General features: G+C 44.2%; 2 protein-coding genes across 2 annotated transcripts in view; both read right to left on the bottom strand.

The window, feature by feature from the left end:
* Nucleotides 1-23,649, bottom strand: part of SLC9A9 (solute carrier family 9 member A9) — a 755,878-nt gene that overhangs the window by 15,632 nt on the left and 716,597 nt on the right. The gene's annotated exons all lie outside the window — the stretch shown is intronic.
* LOC118845959 (E3 ubiquitin-protein ligase RNF113A-like) lies at nucleotides 9,151-10,029 on the bottom strand. The gene has a single exon (XM_036754066.1). The coding sequence runs from the start codon at nucleotides 10,027-10,029 to the stop codon at nucleotides 9,151-9,153; it is 879 nt and encodes a 292-aa protein (XP_036609961.1).

Here is a 23,649-nt window from a genome sequence, read left to right as displayed (position 1 = left end):
TGTCCTATTTCTCTTCCAGGGCCTCCATTTTGGATAGGGGCCAGGCAAGCCAACCTTCTTTCTCCTCCCAGCTCTGCTTTGACTTTCCTGACTTACTTCAATACTATGACCCTATGCTGATGCCTTCTCACCCTCTCCTTTTCAGCTTGTGTGTGTGTGTGTGGTCTTTCCCCATTAGAATGTAAGCTCCAACAGGGTAGTGACTGTCTTTCTTTTTGTTTGTATTTGTATCCCTAGTACTTAGCACAGTGCCTGACACATAGTAGGTGGATAATAAATATTTATTCCCTTGCTCTGCTTCTTTTGAACTTAGCCAATCGATATCATAGAAATGACGGGAAGCTAGAAGACCCGGAAATTAGAGGATCTGATATCTTCCTCTGATGTTTCATTGTGGCCTGGATGTGACCTTGGGCTCTCAGAGGTCAAGCCAGTGGAATGTCAGCTCCATCTGCAGCCCTGCCTTCCAACTTTAAATCCTATGAGGCCCAGTGAAATGAATAGGTGGGAAAGGTAACAAGGTGCAGAGCTGTGACTGAACCAAGGTCCTTCCAGTCCAGTACCCTTTCCATACAATCCTCTGCCTTCCATTTGTAAAGAAGCTTGAATATTTGGCTATTTAGATGACAAATTTCACAAGACTTCAGTGCCCCAATCCCTACGTTCATGGTCTTTCCATAAATTACCTACTTGGAGTCATTTGAACAACATTTACCCCAAAATCTTTACTCGAAATCACCTCCTATATGGAAGGCATCACTTGCTGCCCAGTGCTTGAGTTGAAGGCACATTTAATAGACTGTGACAGCAACTCCGCTCCACTGAAAATTCAGGTAGATTTAGACCCTTTGGCTTCCTTAGATGAGTAAAATATTAAAAGGCTTCTATAATTCTGACCCCCAAAGATTTGTCTTTCAACCCGGGGATCAAGAGGATTCAAACACTAATTGAAAGCCCCCGTATTTGGTTCAGGTCAGGCATGATAAGGGCATAAAGGATGGATTTGGATAGATGCCTTCACTTGTGATTTCCACACAGGCAGAGAGGTGTAGGTCACTCAGTCAATTTATTAAGTACCTGCTATGTGCCTGGCACTGTGCTAAGCACTAGGGATATAAAAAAGGCAAAAGACAGTCCCTGCCCTCAAGAAGCTCACAATCTAATGATGGAGACAACAAACAACTATGTACAAACCAGCTATATACAATCAACAGAGAGAAGGCATTAGCATTAAGGGGAATCAGAAAAAAGCATCGAGAAGACGGGATTTTAGATGAGACAAAGGAAGACAGAGAGTCCAGGAGGCGAAGACGAGGACAGAGAATATTCCAGGCATGATGACCTGCTGGTGAAATTTCCTGGAGTTTGAAAATGAAATGGCTTATGTGAGCAATAGTAAAGAGGCCAGTGTCAGTAGACTGCAGACATCATGGTGGGCTGGCTGGGGTACTGGGGGAGGTGGAAGAAGACTGTAGGTAGGAAGATGGCGGGTTGTGAAAGACTTCTTTTGAACACCAAACAGAAGATTTTATATTTGATCCTAAAAGTGCTAGGGAGTCACTGGAGTTTATTGAGTAGGGGTGACATGGTCATATTTGCTTTTTAGGAAGAGCTGAGTCCAGGAAGATGGACTGGATTGGGCAGAGATGAGATAGGGAGACCAACCAGAAGTCACTACAATAGTCTGGATCTGGAGTGGTAGCAGCATCAGAGGAGAGAAGGGAGATGTTATGAAGATGGAAACCATAGAACTTGACCAATGATTGGATATGGGGGGCAAGAGTGAAGAACTGAATGCCAGTGTGTTTGAGAGACTATCATTATTAATGGGAATTTCTGAACTATCGCATGAGCCTGGCATTTTGAAATGTGTAGAACTGGGTCAGTGCCACCAGTGAATAATTCTACAGTGAATGAATTGTCATCTAATTCAACAGATAAATTCAATTCAGTACCTGTTCAATAAAAGGTATGGTGTAGGGCCTGGGGATTTTAAGAAAAGGTTCCCAGTCTTGGCTCCTCTCTCTCCCATGCTCCCAACACAAACAGTATTGTTAGCACACAGGACGGGCTTTAGATTATGTAGTGTAGTTTGCCAAGTGTCAGGTGTCTCTGCCCCTAAATATCTCCCTAACATCACCACTGGCTTGTTTACCTGATTACCTGAAATTCTATTCTTACCGACCATCTATCGACCTATGAGCTTCATAATAGCTGAAGGTATTGTGATTTTTAGCTGAGGAGGATTCGCTTTTTATAAACCAAAAAGCATCATGGGAATAGAGCTGTAGACTTGAACAAAGGAAGATCTAGGTTTGAATCCTGCCCCGAATTTTTTACTATGGGACAATGAACAAGTCACTTAACTGCCTCAGTTTCTTCATCTGTAGAATGGAGATCCTTTTGTGCCAACTTCACGGTGTTGTGAGGATCACAGCTTCACAGAACTTTCGATTGTAAGGGACCTCAGCAGCTGTCTAATCCAATTCACATCCCAAAAGAATTTCCATTGTAACCTAACTTTGACAAGTTTGAAAATCTTCAATGGGATGATATGTGTGTAAAGTTCTTAAAAAACAAATTCCAGACCTATTATTTAATTGGCTATTTGCCCAGTTCCTTAACATTGGTTTGAACATTTAAAACCACCTTTCTTTGTTGTTGTTGTTTTTATAACATTTGGGATTTTCTTGGCAGAGATACTGGAGTGACTTGCCTTTTCCTTCTCCAGCTGAGGAAATTGAGGCAAAGAGGGTTAAGCAGCTTGCCCAGGGTCACACAGCTAGTAAGTATCTGAGGTCAGATACCTTTCTACTCAGTGCCAAAACAGCTGGTTAATTCAATGAAAAAAAAATTAACCTCGCCAATTTGTGACCATTTAAATATTGACTAAAATTCTCTGACAGCCTTAATCTTCTAAGTTAAATTCTAATATATACTCAAATGCAGCCACTATAAGCACTAGAGAAAAGAGGCAGATTGGTAATGTCTCTTTCCAATAACTTACAGTCTTAGAGGGTTGCCAGGCACTCTGGGACTCAGGTGACTTGCTCAGAATCATTCAGGTAGTTCAGAATGTGTCAGAGACTTGAGACTCAGTCAGAGACTGAGACTTGGTTGCCAGGCACTCTGGGGCTCAGGTGACTTACTCAGAATCATTCGGGTAGTTCAGGATGTGTCAGAGACTTGAGCCCAGGCCTTTCTTCCTCTCAGAGAGCCTCTCTCTGTTACGTTCTTTGCAAATATTAAGGCCCTAAGTCGATGTCAACTTATTTATTATTTATTCATCTTTGAGGTGGAAGGGCCCTTAATGATCACCTAGCCCAATTCTCTCATTCTACCTGTAAAATAGGGCCCGCAGAGATCACCTGTGTCATTGTCAGGTGCTTCACTACCTATTGGTCCCCAGCTGCCATTAAACCAAGGCAACAAAAGTGTCCGTCGATGCCAAGGACAATCCCTTCTGCCACTTTTTCTATACAGGTGAACAAACTCAAACTTGGGGAAGAGACTTTCCTAAGGTCACACAGGTGGCAGAGCTGGGATTCAAACATGGGCCTTAAGACTCAAGATCCTGTCCTGTTTTCACCATTCCACGCCCTGTGGAAATAGGAGACAAGATAGAGTGGTGCACAGAATATAGCCCTTGGAGGTTGGGGGAGGGATGAGTTTCTAAGAGTCCCTGGGGCAAAGCAAACTTCACCTACTTCATATAATTGTCCCGGGCTGGCTATTTGCATGCTGTGGTCTCTCCTGCATAATGCTTGAAACATTTCTCCCCTGGAACAAGGCTAAGGGTTTTACTATCTGAGTAACACTTTCCATTGCTTCCCTCTGCCCAGAAGGGTAGAACCTCCCAGGAGACTGAATGTCTTTGATTACTGGTTCCCCTGCAAACCTCTGCTTCTCTCTCCCACTGGCCCCAACCCACCCCTCTATTTTTAATTCCACCCCCTGAAAACACTTGGGTTGATTCTTTCACTCTTGAGTTGCAAGATTAAGTAACTGAGGGTTTAGATAAGATGTATTCTGTCCCAGGACAAAACAGTCTTCTATGCTAAGGGCCTGGGCCCCATTCAAGTTGAGCATAAAACTCTCATTACTAAGTTATGTGTGCGAAAGGAGAAGGCATACAGACCTAAATTCACCTTTTTCTGCACTGTTTAGCCTCTGCTGGTAAGCTCAAATAGCGCAATCTCGAGCCAGGCTACTGAGAAGACACACTTTCTATGAAAAAAACTCTTAACAATTTTACTGGCATGAACACATCTGATCCTTCTATTAAAGATCTCAAGGCGGCCAATTAGGCTGGGCCTCATCATGCGGTTATTTGCTCCTTGTAAAAATAATAAAACAGGTCCTGACAGTTCACTTTTTTCCTATTAAAAAAAAAGGCCTCCACACATTTCCAATGTCTTTTTTGTCTGAGAATAATCTGGCTGGATGCCAGGAGCTTCCCAGCAATGTCAGGAGCTGTCCCGATTGCCACAGAAAAGGCAAGAGGAGTAACGAAGTCGTTCTATAATTTCACTCTTCCAAATTAAACCTTATATTTGCCATGATTATTTACCCTTGCTTTGTTCCTGGGAGAGGAAAGCTGAGGCAAGCTCAAAGTCTATTCATTTCTTACAGTGACATAAGTGGCAATTTCCCCCTAAACAATAATTGTCCTTTTTTTCTTCTTCTTCTTTTTTTTAATACCCAGCTATTGCTAGTGTTTCTTTGAAGGAATGGGCACTTAATGCCAAACCTGCTTCAGATTTTTTTCCCCTTGGTCTCTATTTGAAAGCCAGTTCAGCTTATTGCCCTTAGGGAAAACAGAACTGATTATTTTGGTTTAGTAGGAAAAAATACCAGGAGTCTTAGGTTAAAAGTTCCCACTGCCAATTTCTAACTGGGTCACTTTGAGCAAATCTTTCTCTCAATGTCCTCATCTTTAAAATAGAGACCATGCAATAATTTCCAACTCTGATCTTTTGTTTTGAGGGGGGAAAATGTGGAGTAGGATGGGGTGGGTGAAGAAAACAAGACCCAGGATTAAGTCCTATCTTTGACTCATAGTGGCTGTGTGATCTTGGACAAGCCACTTAATTCACTTAAGCCAGTTTTGTTGTTCAGGAACTGTCTGACTCTTTGTGACTCCACGGACCATAGCATGCCAATCCTGTCCATGGGGTTTTCTTAACAAATGCTGGAGTGGTTTGCCATTTCCTTCTCTTGTTAAATCAGGTTAGCAGGAGCTTAATGAGTATCCCCTGAATGGAGTTTTATTGAAATGCTCCTCAGAAATGATCATGCCTACAAAAGGATGCCCATCACACAAAGCTGCACCACCCTGTGACATGAAGTAACAATCGTTTTTAATCCATTGAGTCTTCGGGGCTTATGGGCACATTTGACTCAATGAGGAGGAGGTGGAAAGGCAATCATACTTGATTTCAATTACTACAGATACTATCTATCTGTGTGTTTCTCTAAGACACAATGAGCTCAAAATAGGTTTAAACTCTTGCATATACTTTTTGACTGATGAGTTCTTAAAACTGAGGCCAGAAGTATGAACCCTTTTTTCCTATGACCTAATTGGAGGTCTTAGAGGGAAATATTTGCTGGGGGGTGGGGTGGTCTGTGTGCTAAATAGGATGTTTCCTCATAACGGAGTACCACAAGACCCAATCTCCATCATCATTAAAAAAAAGTCTCGCTACCCTCTGCTGTTGTTCAGTCTTTTCTTTTTTTCCAGTCATTTTTGACTCTTTCATGATCCCATTTGGGGTTTTCTTGGCAGAGATACTGGAGTGATTTGCCATTTTCTTCTCCTGCTCATTTTATAGATGAGGAAACTGAGGCAAACAGGGTTCAATGACTTGCCCAGGGTCACACAGCTAGTGTCTGCGGCCAGATTTGAACTCAGGAAGATGTCTTCTTGACTCCAGGCCCCATGCTCTACCTGTCGCACCACCTAGATGCCCCTTACTACACTCTATGAAGGACCAATACCTTTTATTCAGTCTTTGAATTGGTTCCAAGGAAGGAATTGTATCAGTGGAACCCATGTGCTTACACCTAGTATTTCTTCTCTCTCCACCCCCCGACATTTATTTTATTTTTAATTTATGGAATTTATGACTCCATAAATTCCAGTTACTATTTCTGCTTCATTTCCTCCCTACATTCCCCCCTCCCGCACTTCTGTCACACCATAGGCAAGCTTCAATCGATCAACAAGCACCTTTTAAGTACACAGTACGGAGGAGATGAGGTGGTAGATGTTGGGATTTACAAAGACAAAACATGAAAGATCCCATACTGAAGGTGCTTTAAAATGGATGGTGTTGTTTTGGGGAGCACTTCAAAAACCATAAAAATAACTGTGAATGAACCAGTGGTTGAGTGGTTGATCACATGGAGCAGCCCATGCCCCTTCCTCTGGCAAAGCTTAATTATCAGTAAACAGAACAGGTGGCCAAGATCCATGTGAGTAACCAGATGTGACAGGTGAGAATGAAACTAATGACGATCTTTGTGCTTAAATACTTAATATTTAGCCTGGCCTGCCCTCTCCTCTCTTCTGTGCACAAATGTTTTTGCTTTGCTTGATATGAAGATTGAGTTTGCCATTTTAGCAATCTCCTTGTTGCTGGCTGGTGTCAGATAAGGAATGGAACAGTGGCCATTTGAAGGGCAGACATTAAAAAAGCCAGATTGGGGGGAAAACATGTCTGAATTCATACCCATTATCTTCTGGGATCTTTGCCGAGTGTCTCTCAATTCCTTGTCTCATTTAAAATGTTAAACCCTATCTCTGGCTCTAAAGTGATGCTGAAGTGAGATCAAAGGCCCCAAGTGGATCGGCCAAAAGTTTTCATTAGATCCCAATTTTTAAAAAAGTGACTTATATAGGTATTTCCTTAGGAAAACAATACACTAATACTGACTCTCCTTCATTCAGGGCTTGTATAATTTAATTCCCATTCTCTAGGCAGGTGGTTTCCAAAGTCCTAAGAGGGGACACGGGCTTACTCCAGGGTGATTTTTCAATGGCTCTCAAAGGGAGTGTGATCAACCAATTAGAAGCCGGGAAGATGGGTCACATCCCGGGACAGAAAATTTCACGGACTTTGCAATGGCACATTTACTTGTTTTTCCAAATTCTTCCTCTCTGACTCCACCTCTTCCCTTGGCGGTGCCAGCTTCCAACGCTTCTCAATTTCTGAGGCTATCATTGGCCTCTCAGGTTCTCACAGACTCATAGCAGGACTTTCATTGGTGCCACTGGGCAAAATCATCTTCCACTCCTCCCAAATCCTAATGGCTTCAGTGGTGTCGTCTGGGCAAAAGTTCCCAATTCAGGGACAGCGACTGGTAAAATATCACCTCCCCATTGTTCTCCCCTTTTGGATAGGACAAAATGAGTCACATTGGGTTAGCAATTATGGACGGATTACGATCTGGGCTAAAGATACAATGTTATCTTTCCATCCAAACCTACCTTCCTTCTAAGCTTCCTTATTGGTCCTGTGAGGTCACCATTCTTCCAGTTATCTAAATTCTCACAACCCTGGTTATCTGACTCTTCCCTCACTCTGCCTCACCCCACACAGCCAATCAGTTATCAAATCTTGTCGGGTCTCCACATATCCCATATTTGTCTTCATTCATACATCCACCACCCAAGTTCAGGGCCTCACCATCTTTTGAATGTCTACTTGTTTGTCCTTTGTTCTCGAAAAGGATATCACATCGGGGAGGTGATACCATGACACTTAAGTGGACTGGATTTAAGTAAGGCTCCACCTGGGTCCAGTGGCAACATAAAGATCAGGATTACTGTAGATGGCCCTCATGCTTACTGCAATAACCAGCAATTGGTCTCCCTGCCTCAAGTTTGTCCCCTCTCCAATCCATTCTCCTCCATGCAGCTGTCAAGCCATTTTCCTAAAGCACACTTCAGCCAACTACTCAAGAAATCTTAGTGGTTCCTCATTGACTCTGGTATCAACTACTTTGTTTTTATCTTTTTACTTTCAAAATTCCTATTATGGTGGATATTTTATAATTTACATACTTATCAGTAATGTGTACAATGTATAAAAAAAATGCGGAATGCTCCCATTCTTTAGTGAGAGGGGTGTGTGATTAGAAAAAAACTGGAGACCACTGCTTTAGATGGTCAATCTTTTCTGCAGCATAATAAAATTATCCTAGGCTCACAAGACCCTCACTTGTACTGAGTTTTACCATCTACAAAGCCCTTCCCTAATACACATCATCCCATTTGATCCTTGTAACAATCTTTCGAGAGGAACAATCGTAGGTAATCATGACTGTTTTATAGATACAGCACCTAAAAGGTGAAAGAACTTGGGGGATGTGGCACAACTCATAAATGATAAAGCCAGGAACTATCCTGCAGCTAGGGAAGTATGCAGTTGTGGACCCAGAGTCAGGAAGGACCAGAGTTCAAATCTAGATACAGTACGCTAACTAGTCATGGAACAAGTCCCTAACCTGTCACAGACTTTTTTTTTTTTTCATCCGTAAACTAGTGACAGAAACAGCGCCTACTGAAAAGGGTTGTGGGGACCAAACGCAATACATACAATACATATACACTCATATATATGTACACAGATGTTACAGATAAAATGTATTATATATTTATATTCATTGATATCTGTACTCTATAACTGTCCATCCATCTACCCATCCACCCATCATCCATCCATCTATTCATCTATCCATTCACCTATGTATCTATCTCTTTATATATCCATATAAAATGAGTGATGAAAATACTACATATACATATCTGTATACATATCTTATCTCATCTATCTATCCATCCCACCCACTCATCCGAGGACCTATCTATCTATCTATCTATCTATCTATCTATCTATCTATCCATCCCACCCATCCATCCGAGGGCCTATGCGTCTGCAGGACGTTCCTGAAGTAGTAAAGCTTAGAATCGCACGAAATCTCTTGGGCCACCGCGTGCGGATTCGCGCACGGTCCCTGCACACGGCGCGTCCCCAAAGTCTTAGTGCGGTGATGAGCCGAGGCTCCTGGGCTACGTAAGGTCCAGCTCGGAGGTCTCGGACGGTGGAAGCACGGCGCTCTTTCATCGGCACGGTTGCACTCGGTCTAGGTGCTGGGGGAAGGGCCGTCGGGGGACGCGTCGGGGGTCTCCTCGTCGTCACCCGGGCCGCGGCGTCGCCCGGGCTGGGCCCCGAGGCCTCGGGCCGGGTTGAAGACGCCGTGGGTGTGGCGCTCGCACACGTAGCAGCGCGGGGAGGAGCGGAAGTGGCGCAGGGCGCAGGCCTCGCAGAAGTAGTGGCCGCACAGGGTCACCACGGGGCTGCGGAAGGGCCGGCGGCAGATGAAGCACTGTGGCGGCGCGCGGCCCTGCTCGCCGTCGGCGCCGCTGCTCAGCTCGTAGGTGGCGGCGTCGGGGGCGCCGTGGGGGTCCCCGTGCGGCTCGCGCTCCATCTGCCAGCCGTGCTTGTAGTCGGAGCGGTCGTGCAGGAACTTGCAGCTGTCCCCGAAGCCGCAGAAGCCGGTCTCTTTGTAGTCCTTGCACACGTCGGGCTGGTAGTCCCAGCGCACGGTGGCGCGCAGGTGCTCGGGGGCGCGCACGGGCCCTTTGCGGCCCGGGGCCTGGGCTCCCCGGGGCCCGCGGGCCGCGTCCAGCTCGTAGCCGGCCGTGGCGCCCATGTCCTCGGGCCCGGCCGGCTTGGCCGAGCGGCTGGACGGGTAGAGCACGGCCAGGGCCGAGGCGCGGGCTTCGTCGTCGCGGCCTCCGCCGCTCCTCTGGATCATGGGGTTGGGGGCGGCCCGCTTCTTGTCGGGCCGGACCGCGGCCGGGCCCTCGTCGCTGTCGCTGCCGCCGCCGTCGGGCCTCCCTTCCGCCGCCCCGCGTCTCCGGCGGCGGCCCGCGGGCGCCGGGCGGCCCGACTTCCTAAAGAGGAAGGGGCAGAGCGGCCCCGACGGCGAGGGAGAGGACGACGCCTCATCCTCGGCCATGGCGGGGAGCGGGGACCGGGTCCGGGTCCGTCCGCCCAGGCGACGAGACTCTGTAGAGCCCGGGCGTCCAAGTCCGTGCCCCAGGGGCTGGGAGGTGATCCCGCCCCGCCCCGGGGAATTAGGGCTGAGCCTATGAGAGGACAGTGCGGGGGTGACGTCACCAGTTCCTAGCCTGAGGGGCGGGTGAGGTTATAATAATTATAGTAATAGCTCCCAGCTCCCTAGTGTTTCAAGGGCTGATGTGTGGATCAATGTAGGAATATACACATATACTCATACCCAGGAATATAGATGCCTCGATGTATTTATATAGTCATAATTGTACATATGAAAACATGAATATGTGTGCATTTATAGTCACATGCATGTGTCTATCTATGCATGTGTATATCTGGATATCTCCCTATATCATTGCTTAAAGCGCTACATATATTCGTATATACACTTAAATATATATGTGGGGGCTGGGGAGAAAGAGAAGAGACAGCCTATTTAATCCTCATAACAACCCTGGAAAGGAGGTGCTGCTATTTTCATCCCCATTTCACAGATGAGGAAACTGAGGCAAGACGGACTACCTTGATTTGCCGTCACTCAGTCAAGGTTTGAGGCCAGATTCTAACCCTCATCACCTATCTCTTTGCAACAGCCACAAGAATAATAAAAGATAACTTATATCCGGGCTTCCTGCTCTGGGGTCTTGGAAGCTTGCACTGATAATTATAGCTAGAGTTTGTGTAGCTCGAAGGTTCAGTGTCCTGGACCCCTTGGGCAGGCTGTGTGAATCCTATGGAGTTCTCAGAATAATGCTTTCAAAATATATAAAATAAAACATACAGGATGATATAAAATAAAACCTACAGGACTCCAGAGGAACCTCATCATATTGAAACTGAGTCAGCAGAATGTTAAAAAAAATAGTTTTAAGGATTCCAGGTTAGGGACCCCTTGACTATAGCCCTTTAAGGTTTGCAAAGTACTGTATGTATGGTGTCTTATTTGAGTCTCACAACAATTACTATTTGTCCGCATTTTAGGGAAAAAAAACCAACTCTTGAGGCAAGGGCTATTGCTATTATCATTTTAGAGACAGGGAAACTGAGGCAGAGAGATTAAGTGACTTTGGGTAGTGGTGTCACACAGCTAGCAAGGATTTGAGGCAGGATTTGTACTACCTAACTGCTTATGTAAAGGGAGTAATGAGGGATATTTGGTGAAGAAAATCAAACCAGCCCCAACAAAGAAATAATCCATTAGTTATAGCAATGTTTGAGATAACTTTTTAAAACGAAACCTACCAAAGACGCACATTTTCATACACTCCTTAACAGGAGTATTTGATGAGAGGCTCCCAAGATGCTCCTGCTACTTTGTCCAATTATGCATCTTAACAAATGATAGTTGACAGCCCTGGCCATTTTCTTCTGCATCTGTTCTAGTTCCAGATCTCTTAGGTCTTTGCTTCCAAGACTGATATAAACAATTTATCCTAGTGAAAGAGGCAGCTGGGACGCAGGAGATAGAGCTGGTCTCAGAGCCAGGAAGACCTGGGTTCAGGTTTGGCCTCTCACACAAACTGGCTGTGTGACCCCAAGCAAGTGACTTCACCTCTCAGTGCCCTAAGCAGCTTTGTTCTCCTGTAAATTACGGAGAAGGTGCCCGCTTGCACTAACTAGTACATGTTTTCCTCCTCTGGGACTTCCCAATGTCAAATGACATCATAGGACCTAGTCTCTATTTGTATTCTAGTGAAATATTCCATAAGTCTGCTGTTGGGGTGGGTGGGGAACAAAACCAAAAACACAAAAGAACATTGTGGATCGGAGAGAGAACTACTTTAGGAAAATGTTGGGAACCCCTCTGCCTCTGGTATCTGAAGCGCCTGGCACGTAATAGGCTCTTAATCAAACTCTTGTTCTTCTGTCGGCCTTGATGCTTTTGTTGAGAAGAGGTACATTTTGCTGGTAGAATCTCTGCTGGGGATTCCTGAGATCCAAATGACTGGAGAGTCGCTTCTAACTTGTGTCTGATGATTAAACTAGGGTGTTTTCCCCAGAATGTCTGGACATTCTCCTAAATGCACTTTACTTAAGTGAAAAATCTCTTGCATATTCTGGCTTCTACCAAGCAGAACCTCTCTGGGAAAAGGACTCTCATTGGTTTGTTTTCATTCCCCCAAGGGTAAGCCAAATACTTTTAATGTGTGGGGGAGTGGACATTAGCTATATTGCTGACCATGCATAACAACAGGAGAAATGAAGATTTCTCACCGAATGGAATTGTTATGAGTGACAGACCGGCCAAGGAAAATCACTTTCAATTTTTTCTTGTTTGTCTAAATGCTTTGATTATAATGATTGTCATTCTATCTCCATGTAAAGAAGAAAATTAAAATAAAGTAAAAAAAATATTGCCCACAAAGCTAAACCCGATACTACTGTGAGTAACGAAAACCAAAGGAAATATCACACTTTATAAAATCCCAACGCCCCCAGGTTTCCTGGTGTTGCTGTGGGAAAATAAAAATACATTGTGAGTCCTGCTGGTTTGTATTATAAGGGCCCAGTCAGTCTTCCCTTTTAGACATGCTTCAGAATGCTTGGCGAGGCTGTAGGTCAGCCTAAAAGCATTAGAAAATGAGTGGGAGCTTGACCCTGAACTTTGGGATTTCTTGCTTTGTGGCTAAGGCAGAATCCCGGGAGGTTTCCCTTAGGCTAATGGGATCTCTGCAGACAGGCATTGGCTATTACAGGAGGCATATAACTTAACCAGATGTTTTCCGAGCAAATGATGTTCTCATTGCTACAGAATGGCTAAAGCCTGTGGCTGCCTCCAACCAGATTATATGTATGTGTATGTGTATGTGTATATGTATATGTATATTTTTTCAGGAGGAGTGGAGTCATCACTGACATCTGTAGAATTGCAAATATAATTATTTCAGCCTCTCAGACCATGACCAAGATTGTATATAAGTATATAAAAATGCCATCATCAGACACGGTAGATGTGAAGCAATTAAGATAGGTAGGAAGACTGCAGAGAATTCTGGAAAGAACTTTATGAAGTAACGCAAAGTGAAAAAAAATCAGAAAAATGGAACACATACTACTTATGATAATATGAAGAAAAAGGAATGAGAATGAGGGTCCATCAAATCCTAATATGGGCTTCTTGAAACAGGATCTCTTAATCTAGGGAACTTAAAAAAGGCCTTCTCCCCCACTCCCCAGTTCAGTATAATTGGCTTTTATTGGTAATACTATGTTTTTTTCCCCATGCATTTAAATGTTCGTTACATGTAGGTTAAGGTTCAAATGAATTTTACAAAATGGTAAATTAATAGACCTGATTACTGACCACGCTGTATTTTAAGGGAAACACACATGTATCACATATGCTCCTGACTGGCCTGCCCAGGGATACAAAGGTCAGAACTACACACGACACACCGTGCAAGACAGGAAAGGTAAATCTTAGATTACCCAGCTGAGCTGCTATAAGTTTCTCAGAGGTGCCTTTGACTTTCTGACTCTCCACCTCTACCAAGAGTTGGGCTAGAGCTTCCAGGCTTTATCAGCACTGAAGGCAGTACAAAATTAGCCTAAATACTTGGTTTAACCCAATAAGATATGGGGAAGTTTCAACCTCCTGTTTTGTGCACAGTGTCATTGAGGCTCCTTTGTTCTATGATTGTTCCCAGCATGCAGGCTTGGCTCTGTAGAGGGTGTTCCAAAAGTCTTACTGCAGGTGAAAGCTTTAGATGTCCTGTATAAAACTGTTAAGTCCGAGACTGTAAAAGATATGTCTTGGGGGGACAGGGTCTCAAAAAACCCTTCTGGGGATAGGTACAGGCTCTGGATTAGAAAGTAGATGTACCAATAATGCTTCCCCTTTGGCAATGGGAATCTAGATTTTGCTAGAAGTTAACTGAGCATTTGGAAGGTATGGGGCCCTTGGTAAATGATTACTATTCCTGGGATAGCTCAGGGGGATCGGTGATGACAACCAGACCCTTTTATGTTCACCAAAGCAACAAGGCATTCTGAAGGAGGGACTCTGGGGACAGCTTGTGACAGGTAAGTCAAATTACTATGGTCGTGTCTCCACTGCCTTCCCTGAAACCTGGATGGAGACAGCCTAGGACTCTGAACCGTAGAGTCTTTGGGATAGCAATTTCTGCTAGACCCCCAGCCCTGATCCCAGCTCAGCTCCTGCCACCACTGACCTTATAAGCAATTCCTATGGGGAAGGGGCAAGCCGTCCTCACCAATTGCCAACCAACGGCTATCTATGGGGCGGACAAACTATCCTAGCCTGAAGCCGCAAGACCCTTCTGAGGAAGAGATGCAAAGTATCTCCTGTCTGTGCGAGTCAAGATACTACTATTACCTCTGCTACTATGTCTCCTTGAACCCTGATGGATATAGCTCAGGCCCCTGAACCCAGGAGCAGGGTGCTTAAGACCACTGGCCCTACTTCTAGCCTGATCCCTGCAGCCATCACTGAGGGGAGAAATCACTGTGAAGAAAGGGGTCTACCTTCCTCCACACCAACTTCAATCCTTGGACCAACTGCCATTGATGGGGGGATAAGGTCAAGAGCCTGGGAGTGGCAACATCTCCCACCCTCCTCTCCCCCTCTCAACTGCCTGCCTTGCTTCTCACTGAACCCTCATAGCCATTATCCTAGGAAGGAACCCCTTGGAGATGTGGTCTGGCCGCTGCTTCTGTGGGCACTGGAGCCAAAGCCACTGAAAACCCAGGAGGGAAAGTTCTCACCACCAGAGTCCTTGGTGCTGACAAATAGTCCAACATCAAAAACTATTAGGGTTTTTCTCAGTAGAAATGACATGAAAGATCATGCATTACCTTCTGCTTTGCTGCTGTACCCTAAGGACCACGAGACCTTTCCGTCTGACTTGCAGCTGAAAACCTCCATATGGGTTGTCTCCCCCATTACGATGTGAGCTCTTGGAGAGCTGGGACTTTATGACTTTCCTATTGTCTCCCCAGTGCCTAGCACAGTGTTTTCACAAATTTAAGTGCTTAATTAATGCCAATTTCTTTCTTTCTAGGTTACCTCTTTGTATCCACCACGGATCAGTGCCGGAAACTGACTGATGACTGCTAGAAAGACCAGGTAGATCAGGACTGGGAGCTAAGGCTTCTCCTCTTCAGATGGATGGCTCATTTGGGATGGGCGGGTAAGGGAACTATACAATGTGAGCTCTCTGTAGCGGGCCTGTTCCATGGCCAAAAAGTCATGCTATTTATTACCTCTCCGGACGAGTGACCTATAAGAGATGTAGGGCTGGCCACATCGCTTCTGGATATTCTTCCCTTCTCCCTCCCCTTCCCATTTCTTTCCCCCCTCCCCTTTCTGTCATTCTGTTTAATATTGGGAGCTGGTTTTCTTTCCTTTTTTGTTTTTAGCTTTTCATCTCTGATGGTTCTAGAAAGAGCTAAGTATTACAGCCTTTTTAACATGACAGGGTTAGTCCATGTATCATGGATTAAATGAAGTCATGAGGCTCTCAGTTGGTGATGAGTTTCTGCCAGCCTAATGGAGAGGGTGGGCCAGGGCCATCACCCGAGTCTAATCCTGCCCAGCATTTATGATTTTGGCATCAGTCAATTTGGGTGTGCTCTTGGAAGAGGCCAGCAGTGGAATGAGGCCTCTGAGCAGGTGCCCAAGCAAAATGGAAGGCTAATTGGAATCAAAAGACTGGAAGAAATGCACCTCCCCACCCTAGGGTACTTGTCTATTCATAGCATTTTAGATGGAGAGCTTAGAGGCAGCTTGGTGGTGATGAGAGCACTCAGCCTGGAGTTGGGAATAGGAGTTCGACTGTGACCTTAGACACTTATTAGCTGTGTGACCCTGGACAAGTCACTAAAGCTGTTTGCCTCAGTTGCCTTAACTGTAAAATAGGTATCTGCCTTGCAGGGTTAGGTAGGACTGTATCAGAGAGAGAATATTTGTAATGCACTGAGCACAGCGCCTGACACATAGTAGGTGTTTAATAAATGCTCATTCCCTTCCTCCCTTCTCTCATCCCTTACCTTAAAGGAGCCTCAGATGCCATTTTATAGATGAGGAAGCAGAGATCTAGGGCATACCAGCTAAGTGATTTGCCTATGGTCATGCTTGTAGGGAATGTCAGAGGGAGGTCTTTGGATTCCTCAGTCTGTGTTCTTTCCTCTTTACTGGGTTGGTCCCAGCCCTTGCTTTCTTGCAGTGGGGATGTCTCAGTCATTTGGGCCAAAGGCAACTGGAGTGTGGTATAATGCATACTGAACTGAATCAGGATATCTGAGTTCTACCACTTGCTGCCAGAGTCACCTGGATTAAATCACTCGGAGTCCATGTGGATTGGTTGATAAGCTGAAGAGCATCAGAAGACAGAAGGACTGTGACATATGGGGGTCAGATGAAGGAAGTGGGAATGTTTAGAGATGATGAAGAGAAACATGGTGGCTCAGAGAGCTATTATATTGAAGAGGGCAGCTAGGTGGTGTGGTGGATAGTGTGCTGGCCCTGGGGTCAGGAAGACTCATCTTTGTGAGTTCAAATCTTTGCAAATTCAAATCTGGCCTCAGACAATTACTAGCTGTGTGGCCCTGGGCAAGTCACTTACCCCTGTTTGCCTCAGTTTCCTCATCTGTAAAATGAGCTAGAGAAGCAAATGGCAAACCACTCTGGTACCTTTGCCAAAAAACCCTCATATGGGGTCATGAAGAGTTGGACATAACTGAAACAATAAAAACAACAACATACCGAAGAGGGGTGGGACTTGTTTCGTTTAGGGCAAAGGGCCAAAGAGCAATAGGTGGCAACCGTAAAGATTTAGGTTTAACATCAGGGGAAAACAAACAAACCCTAAAACCTAGTCCCTAGTTATCCTTGTGTGGAATAGGTGGCCTTAGGGGTTAATAGATTCCCCCTGGTTGGAAATCCAGGGCCTGAATGATCACTCCTTAGGTATATTGTGGTGGGGATTCTTTTTCAGGCTCGAGTCAGATTAGACAACCAGTGAGGCCCTTTCCAATTCTAAATTCTGTAATTGTGCAATTCTGGGCCTCAGTTTCTTTATCTGTAAAATGAGTGGGTTTGACCAGATGATTTCCAAGGTCCCTTCTAACTCTAACATTCTATTGGTTTTTTTTTTTTAAATTTTGGAGGGGGAAGGCAAGGCAGTTGGGGTTAAGTGACTTGCCCAAGGTCACACAGCTAGTAAGTGTCAAGTATCTGAGGCCGGTTTTGAATTCAGGTGCTCCTGACTCCAGGGCCAGTGATCTATTCACTGCGCCACCTAGCTGCCCTTCTGATATTCTAGTCTTAACGAATATTCAGCTTTTGTGGAATGGCAATGGGCAGAGAACATTGACTTGTGCTGTGGCCTGGGAGTAGAGGAGTCTGTAGTATAATACTTAAAGGAGATGCAGATTCCCGAGGGTGGCCGATAGCTTGTGAGAAGCCATACGTTTGTTTTTAGTCTTACTGTCTCTCTTATAAGATTTACCTTCTTCCTTCCACTTCTTGTCTCCGCCCCATTCCTCCACTGGGTCTTGCTTCTATAGAGAAGCAAAGCAGGGCATTTAGAAATAGAGAAAAATCACTCGATTTGAATAACAAACACCCAGAATATCATGGCCTTTTATGAAGATGCTTACTACAGGCCAATTTTCTACATGGATGAGGATTGAGTTCAGTTGTGAAAGATGAGGTACATGATCCTGAGACTCAATCTTCAGAGCACGTTGTCCTCGCTCAGACACTCTTGGGATTAAGTTGTGACATGGCCTCCAAGTAGTAAAATGCCTGATTTTAGACCGCATAAAATTCTTAGGGAAACAGAAACATGTCACACGAGCTCCCTAGATGGAAAGCAGCCAGGGCCACAACACTGGCAGGACAGGATGGGAAGATCCTGTTATCGCCACAATGGGAATGCTATAAGCTGCTTGGATTTGCTTGATCATCCACTTCCTGACTTGCACACAAACCTCTGACTCTCACAAGGATTGGGTTGGTCCAACAAGAGATGGCCAGCCATGAAGGCTGTGCAAAGCTAGCTTAAATACATGCTGCTTCTCTATGAGACACGGAGAAGTCTCTTAACCTCATCTCTAGGGCTTTCCCATTCCATGTTTATTACCAGCATAAAGAACTGGCCCCATACAAAAAAGGCCATGTAGAAAATGAAACAACCGCAAGATTGTCTTTAGGCTTACTGAGAGCCATTGAAGATTTTTGAGTGGGGATGGGTGACGTGGTCAGATCTGTATTTCAAAGATATCAGTCAGTAGCTGAATGGAGGATAGACTGGAGAAGGGAAATTGGAAGCAGAGAGACCAATTAGGATGTCATTGTGTTACTCAAGATTCTAGAATATAAAAAGTAATGAGTGCCACCTGGACTTGAGTGATTTTGTGGGTGGAGAAAAGGGGACCAAAGAAAGTGATGTTGACTAGACCTGGTAACTGACTGGGTGTTGGGGTTGAGGGAGAGGGATGAAGGATGACTTCAAAGCTGTAAACGTATGTGACTGGGAGAATGATGGAGCTATTGATAGGAATGGGGAAGAGTAGAGGCAGAAAAATAGAGTGGGTCCTGTTTTCCCCATGTTGAGTTTGACATACTCAGGAGACATCTGGATGGAGATGTTCAGTGGATAGCAGTGGAAGCCGGGAGTGCAGGAGTGAGATTAGAGGTGGATATAGAGATATGCCCTGGTCGATCACCTTTAAGGGTATTTATTTTTGAAAAAAAAATACATATTTTTTAAAAAATTATTTTGAAAAAAATTATATTTGAAAAAAGGGGGGGTGTTTTGTCAACCCAAAATAATGAAACTAGGATGGTGAATTGCACATTTTACATTTGAACAGGGGCAAGATCTGTGCCCTCACAAATCACATTGCATAGTAATGCATTTTTACATCTCTTGTTGGATTCGCACAGCATTTCTGTGAGGTCAATTATGGAGGGGAGGTCATCATTTTATAGCTAAGAAAGTGGGTTCAGAAAGTTCAAGTGATTTACTTGAGGTCACATAGCTTGATAAGAGGGAGAATCTGAGTTCCAACTCAGGATCGACTCCAAGACTCCAAGTTCAGTTATCTTCCCCCTGTGCTGTACTATAATCCCTGTTTGTTCATAAAGGCGACTTCATGGATATGCCCAAATTTATCTGTCTCTGTTTCTCTCTCTGTCTCTCTTTTGTTTTTCTCTCTGTTTCTCTCTCTGTCTCTGTCTCTCTGTCTCTTGTCTCTGTCTGTCTCTCAGCCTCTCTGTCTCTTGTCTTTCTGTCTCTCTCTGTGTTTCCCTGTCTCTGTCTCTTTCTATCTCTCTCTCTCTCTCAGTCTCTCTCTCTCTCTCTCTCTCTCTCTCTCTCTCTCTCTCCCCCCACACACACCCTTCAAATACTGAAAAGGTTGTACAACGTATAATTCAGAAAGGAAGAGGATAAAAAAACTTGACCGTGACAGATCCTGACAAGTGAGGAGACAAAGTGGAAAGGAATAGCAATCTTGCCCCAACTATAGAATATTAAGATCCAAAATGGAAGGTTTAGCATTTTTGCATGGAGGACAGAAAAGTTAGTAACATTTGAAATTCAGAAATGCAAATGAAAATACCTGTGAAGTTCCACCTCACACTAATCAGACTGGAGGAGAAGACCAAAAAGGAAATTGACAGGTGTTGGAGGGGCTCCAGAAAAACAAGGACATGTACATTGTTGGTGGAACTGAATTGTTTCTACCATTCTGGAAAGCAATTTAAAACTATGCCCAGGAATCTACGAAACTGTCCATAGCTATACCATTACTAGGCCAGTACCCCAAAGAAATCAAAGCAGAAAAAGATCTAGACAGGCATACCTTATTTCATTGAACTTCGCAGATAAATGTGGTTTTTGAAGGTTTGTGGCAATCCTGTATGCAACATCAGCACCGTTTTCCCAACAGCATGTGCTCATACTGTGTCCCTGTCCCCTTTCGGTATTCCTTACAATATTTCAAACTTTTTCATTATTATTATATTTGTTAGGGTGACCTGTGATCAATGATCTTTGATGTCATTATTGTAATTGTTTTGGGGCGCCACAAACCACGCTCACGTAAGAAGGCAAACTTGATAAAGGTTGTGCATGTCCTGGCTGCTCTACCAACTGGCCTTTCCCCCATCTCTCTCCCTCTTCTCCAGCTCCCCTATTTAATATTGAAATTAGGTCAATTAATAATCCTACAATGGCCTCTGAGGGTTCAGGTGAAAGAAAGGGCCATTTTATACAGCCAACTTCATCGTTGTCTTGTTTTTAAAAATTGCCACAGCCACTCCAGCCTTCAGCAACCACCACCTGATCAGTCAGTAGCTGTCAACATGCAGGCAAGACCTGCACTGGCAAAAAGATTACTATTTGCTGAAAGTTCACATAATGAATGGTTCGCATTTTTTAGCAATAAAGTATTTTTAAAATTAAGTTATGTCCATTGTCTTTTTTAGACATAATGCTATTACGCACTTAGTAGACTCCATTATAGGGTAAACATATCTTTTATATGCATGGAGAAACAAAAGAATTTCGTGTGACTTGCTTTATTGCGGTGGTCTAGAACTGAACCAAAATATCTCCAGGGTTTGCCTCTATACGAAAATATTTGGAGCAGCTTTTTTTAGTGAAAGTGAAAGAATTGGAACCTAAGAGGGTATCCTCTCATCATCATCATCATCATCATCATAATGATAAAAATGATAAAGTGTCAGTGTTAATGATATACACATATTACTAATAATAAGTTTACATAGAACCTACTGTGTGCCAGGCACTGCTAGGTGCTTTACGGATATATTATCCTCACAACAACCCCACAGGGGAGTGCTACTATCATGCCCATCTTGTAGTTGGGGACACTGAGGCAAACAGAGGTTAAGTGACTTGGCCAAGGTCACGTAACTAGCTAGCGTCTAAGGCTAGGTTTGAGCTCATGGCTTCCTGACTCCACGCCCAACACTCTACCTGCTGTGCCACCTAAGGAAAGGCTAAACAAATTGTGTTACATGGTTGTAATGGAATATTGTGCCATTAAAAAAATGAGGAAACGGACAATTCCAGAGGAAACTAGGAAGAACTTTCTAATGTGATAGAGAGCAAAGTGAGCGGCATGAGGAGAACAATCGACATAATAAGAACGAGACTGAGAAAAACAATTTTGAAAGAACTCTTAATTCAATGCAATGATAAACCACGACTCCAAAAGAATGAAGATAAAATATGCCACCTTGTGATCCAGACATGTTGAACTTAAAACTCAGAGAGATAAGGCTTTGTGGCAGTTTGCTTTATGAGACTATGTAGGTATGTGGATTTCGCTTATTTATTTTTAAATGGTCACTGGGGTGTGGAGTGGATAGAAGGAAAGGAAAATTAATTGAAAAATTAAAATTAATTGGAAGGATGAAGTTAAAATAAATAAAAACTTCAAATTCTATTTTGTTTCTTTAAAGGGGTCCTAAAGGATGTGTCCATAAGGGTTTTTTGGCGGTTTACTCAGATGGCATTCTTTCAAATCCATTTGACATTACAAGATGCCACAATTCGGTAATGCCACGAGTTGGACGTCTCTGTGCTTTCTCCCCCCCTTACTATTTTCAGCTTAGAAAAGGAAGAATCAGGAAATGTCATCCCCACAGCTCTTGTAGCCCAGCCAATTTACATGTAATCTACATATGCGAGACTTGTTAAAGTAAGTACAGCTAGCGGGACCTGTCATAGCCACGCATCTCCATGGGACATCTTCTCCCTCGGACATATTCTCCACCCCAACCAAGCCATCAGCCATCTTCTCAGCCTGTTCTCTTTGCCGCCCTGCCATAGCAGCGTTGTCAGGGGCTTTGGTTGGGGTCTGAAATGGAACTTTGTGTCTCAGTTCATCTAACAAAATGACGGAATAGGTTGCCTGTATCAAATCTGGCTTCGTGCCCAGTGTAGCAATGAGATCTGCACCCCGGGCAATTCCATACTCTCCCATCATTTGCTGGTTATCACACATGGTCACGTCCTCATTTAGTTGGTAGCTATATCAAAGCAGGACAATAGGGTGCCACCTTTCCCCACACCCCTCCCTTCTGAGTTTCCCCGTAACTGTAAGAGACACCACCACGTCACCCGGGTTTGAAAGCTCAGCGTCAGTCTTGACTTCCAATTTCCCTGGCCCCATATATTCCAATCCATTGCCAAATCTTAGCATTTCTGCTTTTACAACATCTATCACCACCATCACCACCGTCACCTAGTCCGGGCTCTCATGCCTAGACTGTTGTCATCGCCTCCAAATTGGTATCCCTGCTTCAAGTCTCCCTACTCCAATCCGTCTCCTCCACTCAACTGCCAAAGGGATCATTACACCCAGTAATGCTCACTAATGCTCTGAGTGGCTCCCTATCATCTGTCCGATCCAATAGAAAAGTCCTCTGGCATTTAGGGCCCTTCACCGCTTGGACCTGTCTTCTCACACTTCTCACGTGTACGCTATGGCTCAGTCTACTGCCCGTACCTTGAACATGAGGCTGAATCTCCTCTGCGTTTGCACTGGCCGTCTCTCGTGCCTGGAATGCTCCTGCCTCTTTTATCCCTGCCTTCTTTTTCAAGAATTGGCTTGCTACCTTCTGCAGTACATCTTTGCATCCCCAGCCCTCACAAGTCACATGGTCCTTCTCCTCTAAGCTTACCTTCCTTCTGCTTTGTATGTAACATACATGTACCTATTTATTTCCATGTCGTTTCCCTTATTAGAATGTAAGCCCTTGAAGACAGGTTCAATTTTGGGTTTTTTTTCCTTCCTTTCTTTACATCCTCACTCATCTCTTAGCACAGTGCCCAGCACATTTGTTGTTGTTGCTTTTAAATTTATTTTATTTTCAACTCAGGGAACAAAACAAGCATTTTCATAATACAGTACAATAAAAAAGATGATTGCAAATGAAACTACAAATCTGCCATGTACAACCTGCTATTCCTCCAAGTACACAACAAAGTTATTGTGTAAATTTTTTTTCCTTTTTTCTTCCCTCCCTCCCCCACCCAGAGATGGCTACCATGAGATACAAATAGGTACATATGTATAAAATTATTCTATACATCTATCAGTTCTTTCCCTGGATGCAGATAGCTTCTTTCTTTATATGTCCTTTATTTTTAATTTGTGTTTTTATAATAGTCAATTGTTGCCGCGTCTTTTCAGTTATGTCCGACTCTTCATGACCCCACATTTGGGGTTTTCTTGGCAAAGATATTGGAGTGGTTTGCCATTTCCTTCTCCAGCTCATTTTACAGATGAGGAAACTGAGGCAAACAGGGTGAAGTGACTTGCTCAAGGTCCTACAGCTAGTAAATTCCTGAGGTTGGACTTGAACTCGGATCCTCCTGACTCCAGGTTTGGCATTCTATCCACTGTGCCACCTAGCTGCCCCGCCTAGCCCATAGTAGGCACTGACTCAATGCTTGTTGATTGATTGATAATAGCAATAATTGTCTACATCATACACTGACCAAGTTTTACATTGCCTGTGCTTGGCAGGGGGAGAAGTCTAGGACACAGGGGAAGTAGGCGG

The sequence above is a fragment of the Trichosurus vulpecula genome, chromosome 4 (genome assembly GCF_011100635.1).
Source record: "Trichosurus vulpecula isolate mTriVul1 chromosome 4, mTriVul1.pri, whole genome shotgun sequence".
In the NCBI taxonomy this organism is placed as follows: Eukaryota; Metazoa; Chordata; class Mammalia; order Diprotodontia; family Phalangeridae; genus Trichosurus; species Trichosurus vulpecula.
This window is presented reverse-complemented; position numbering and strand designations above follow the sequence as displayed.

Excerpts from the sequence above, each read along its gene's own strand:
- LOC118845959 (XM_036754066.1), bottom strand. The coding sequence starts at position 10,029 with ATGGCCGAGGATGAGGCGTCGTCCTCTCCCTCGCCGTCGGGGCCGCTC.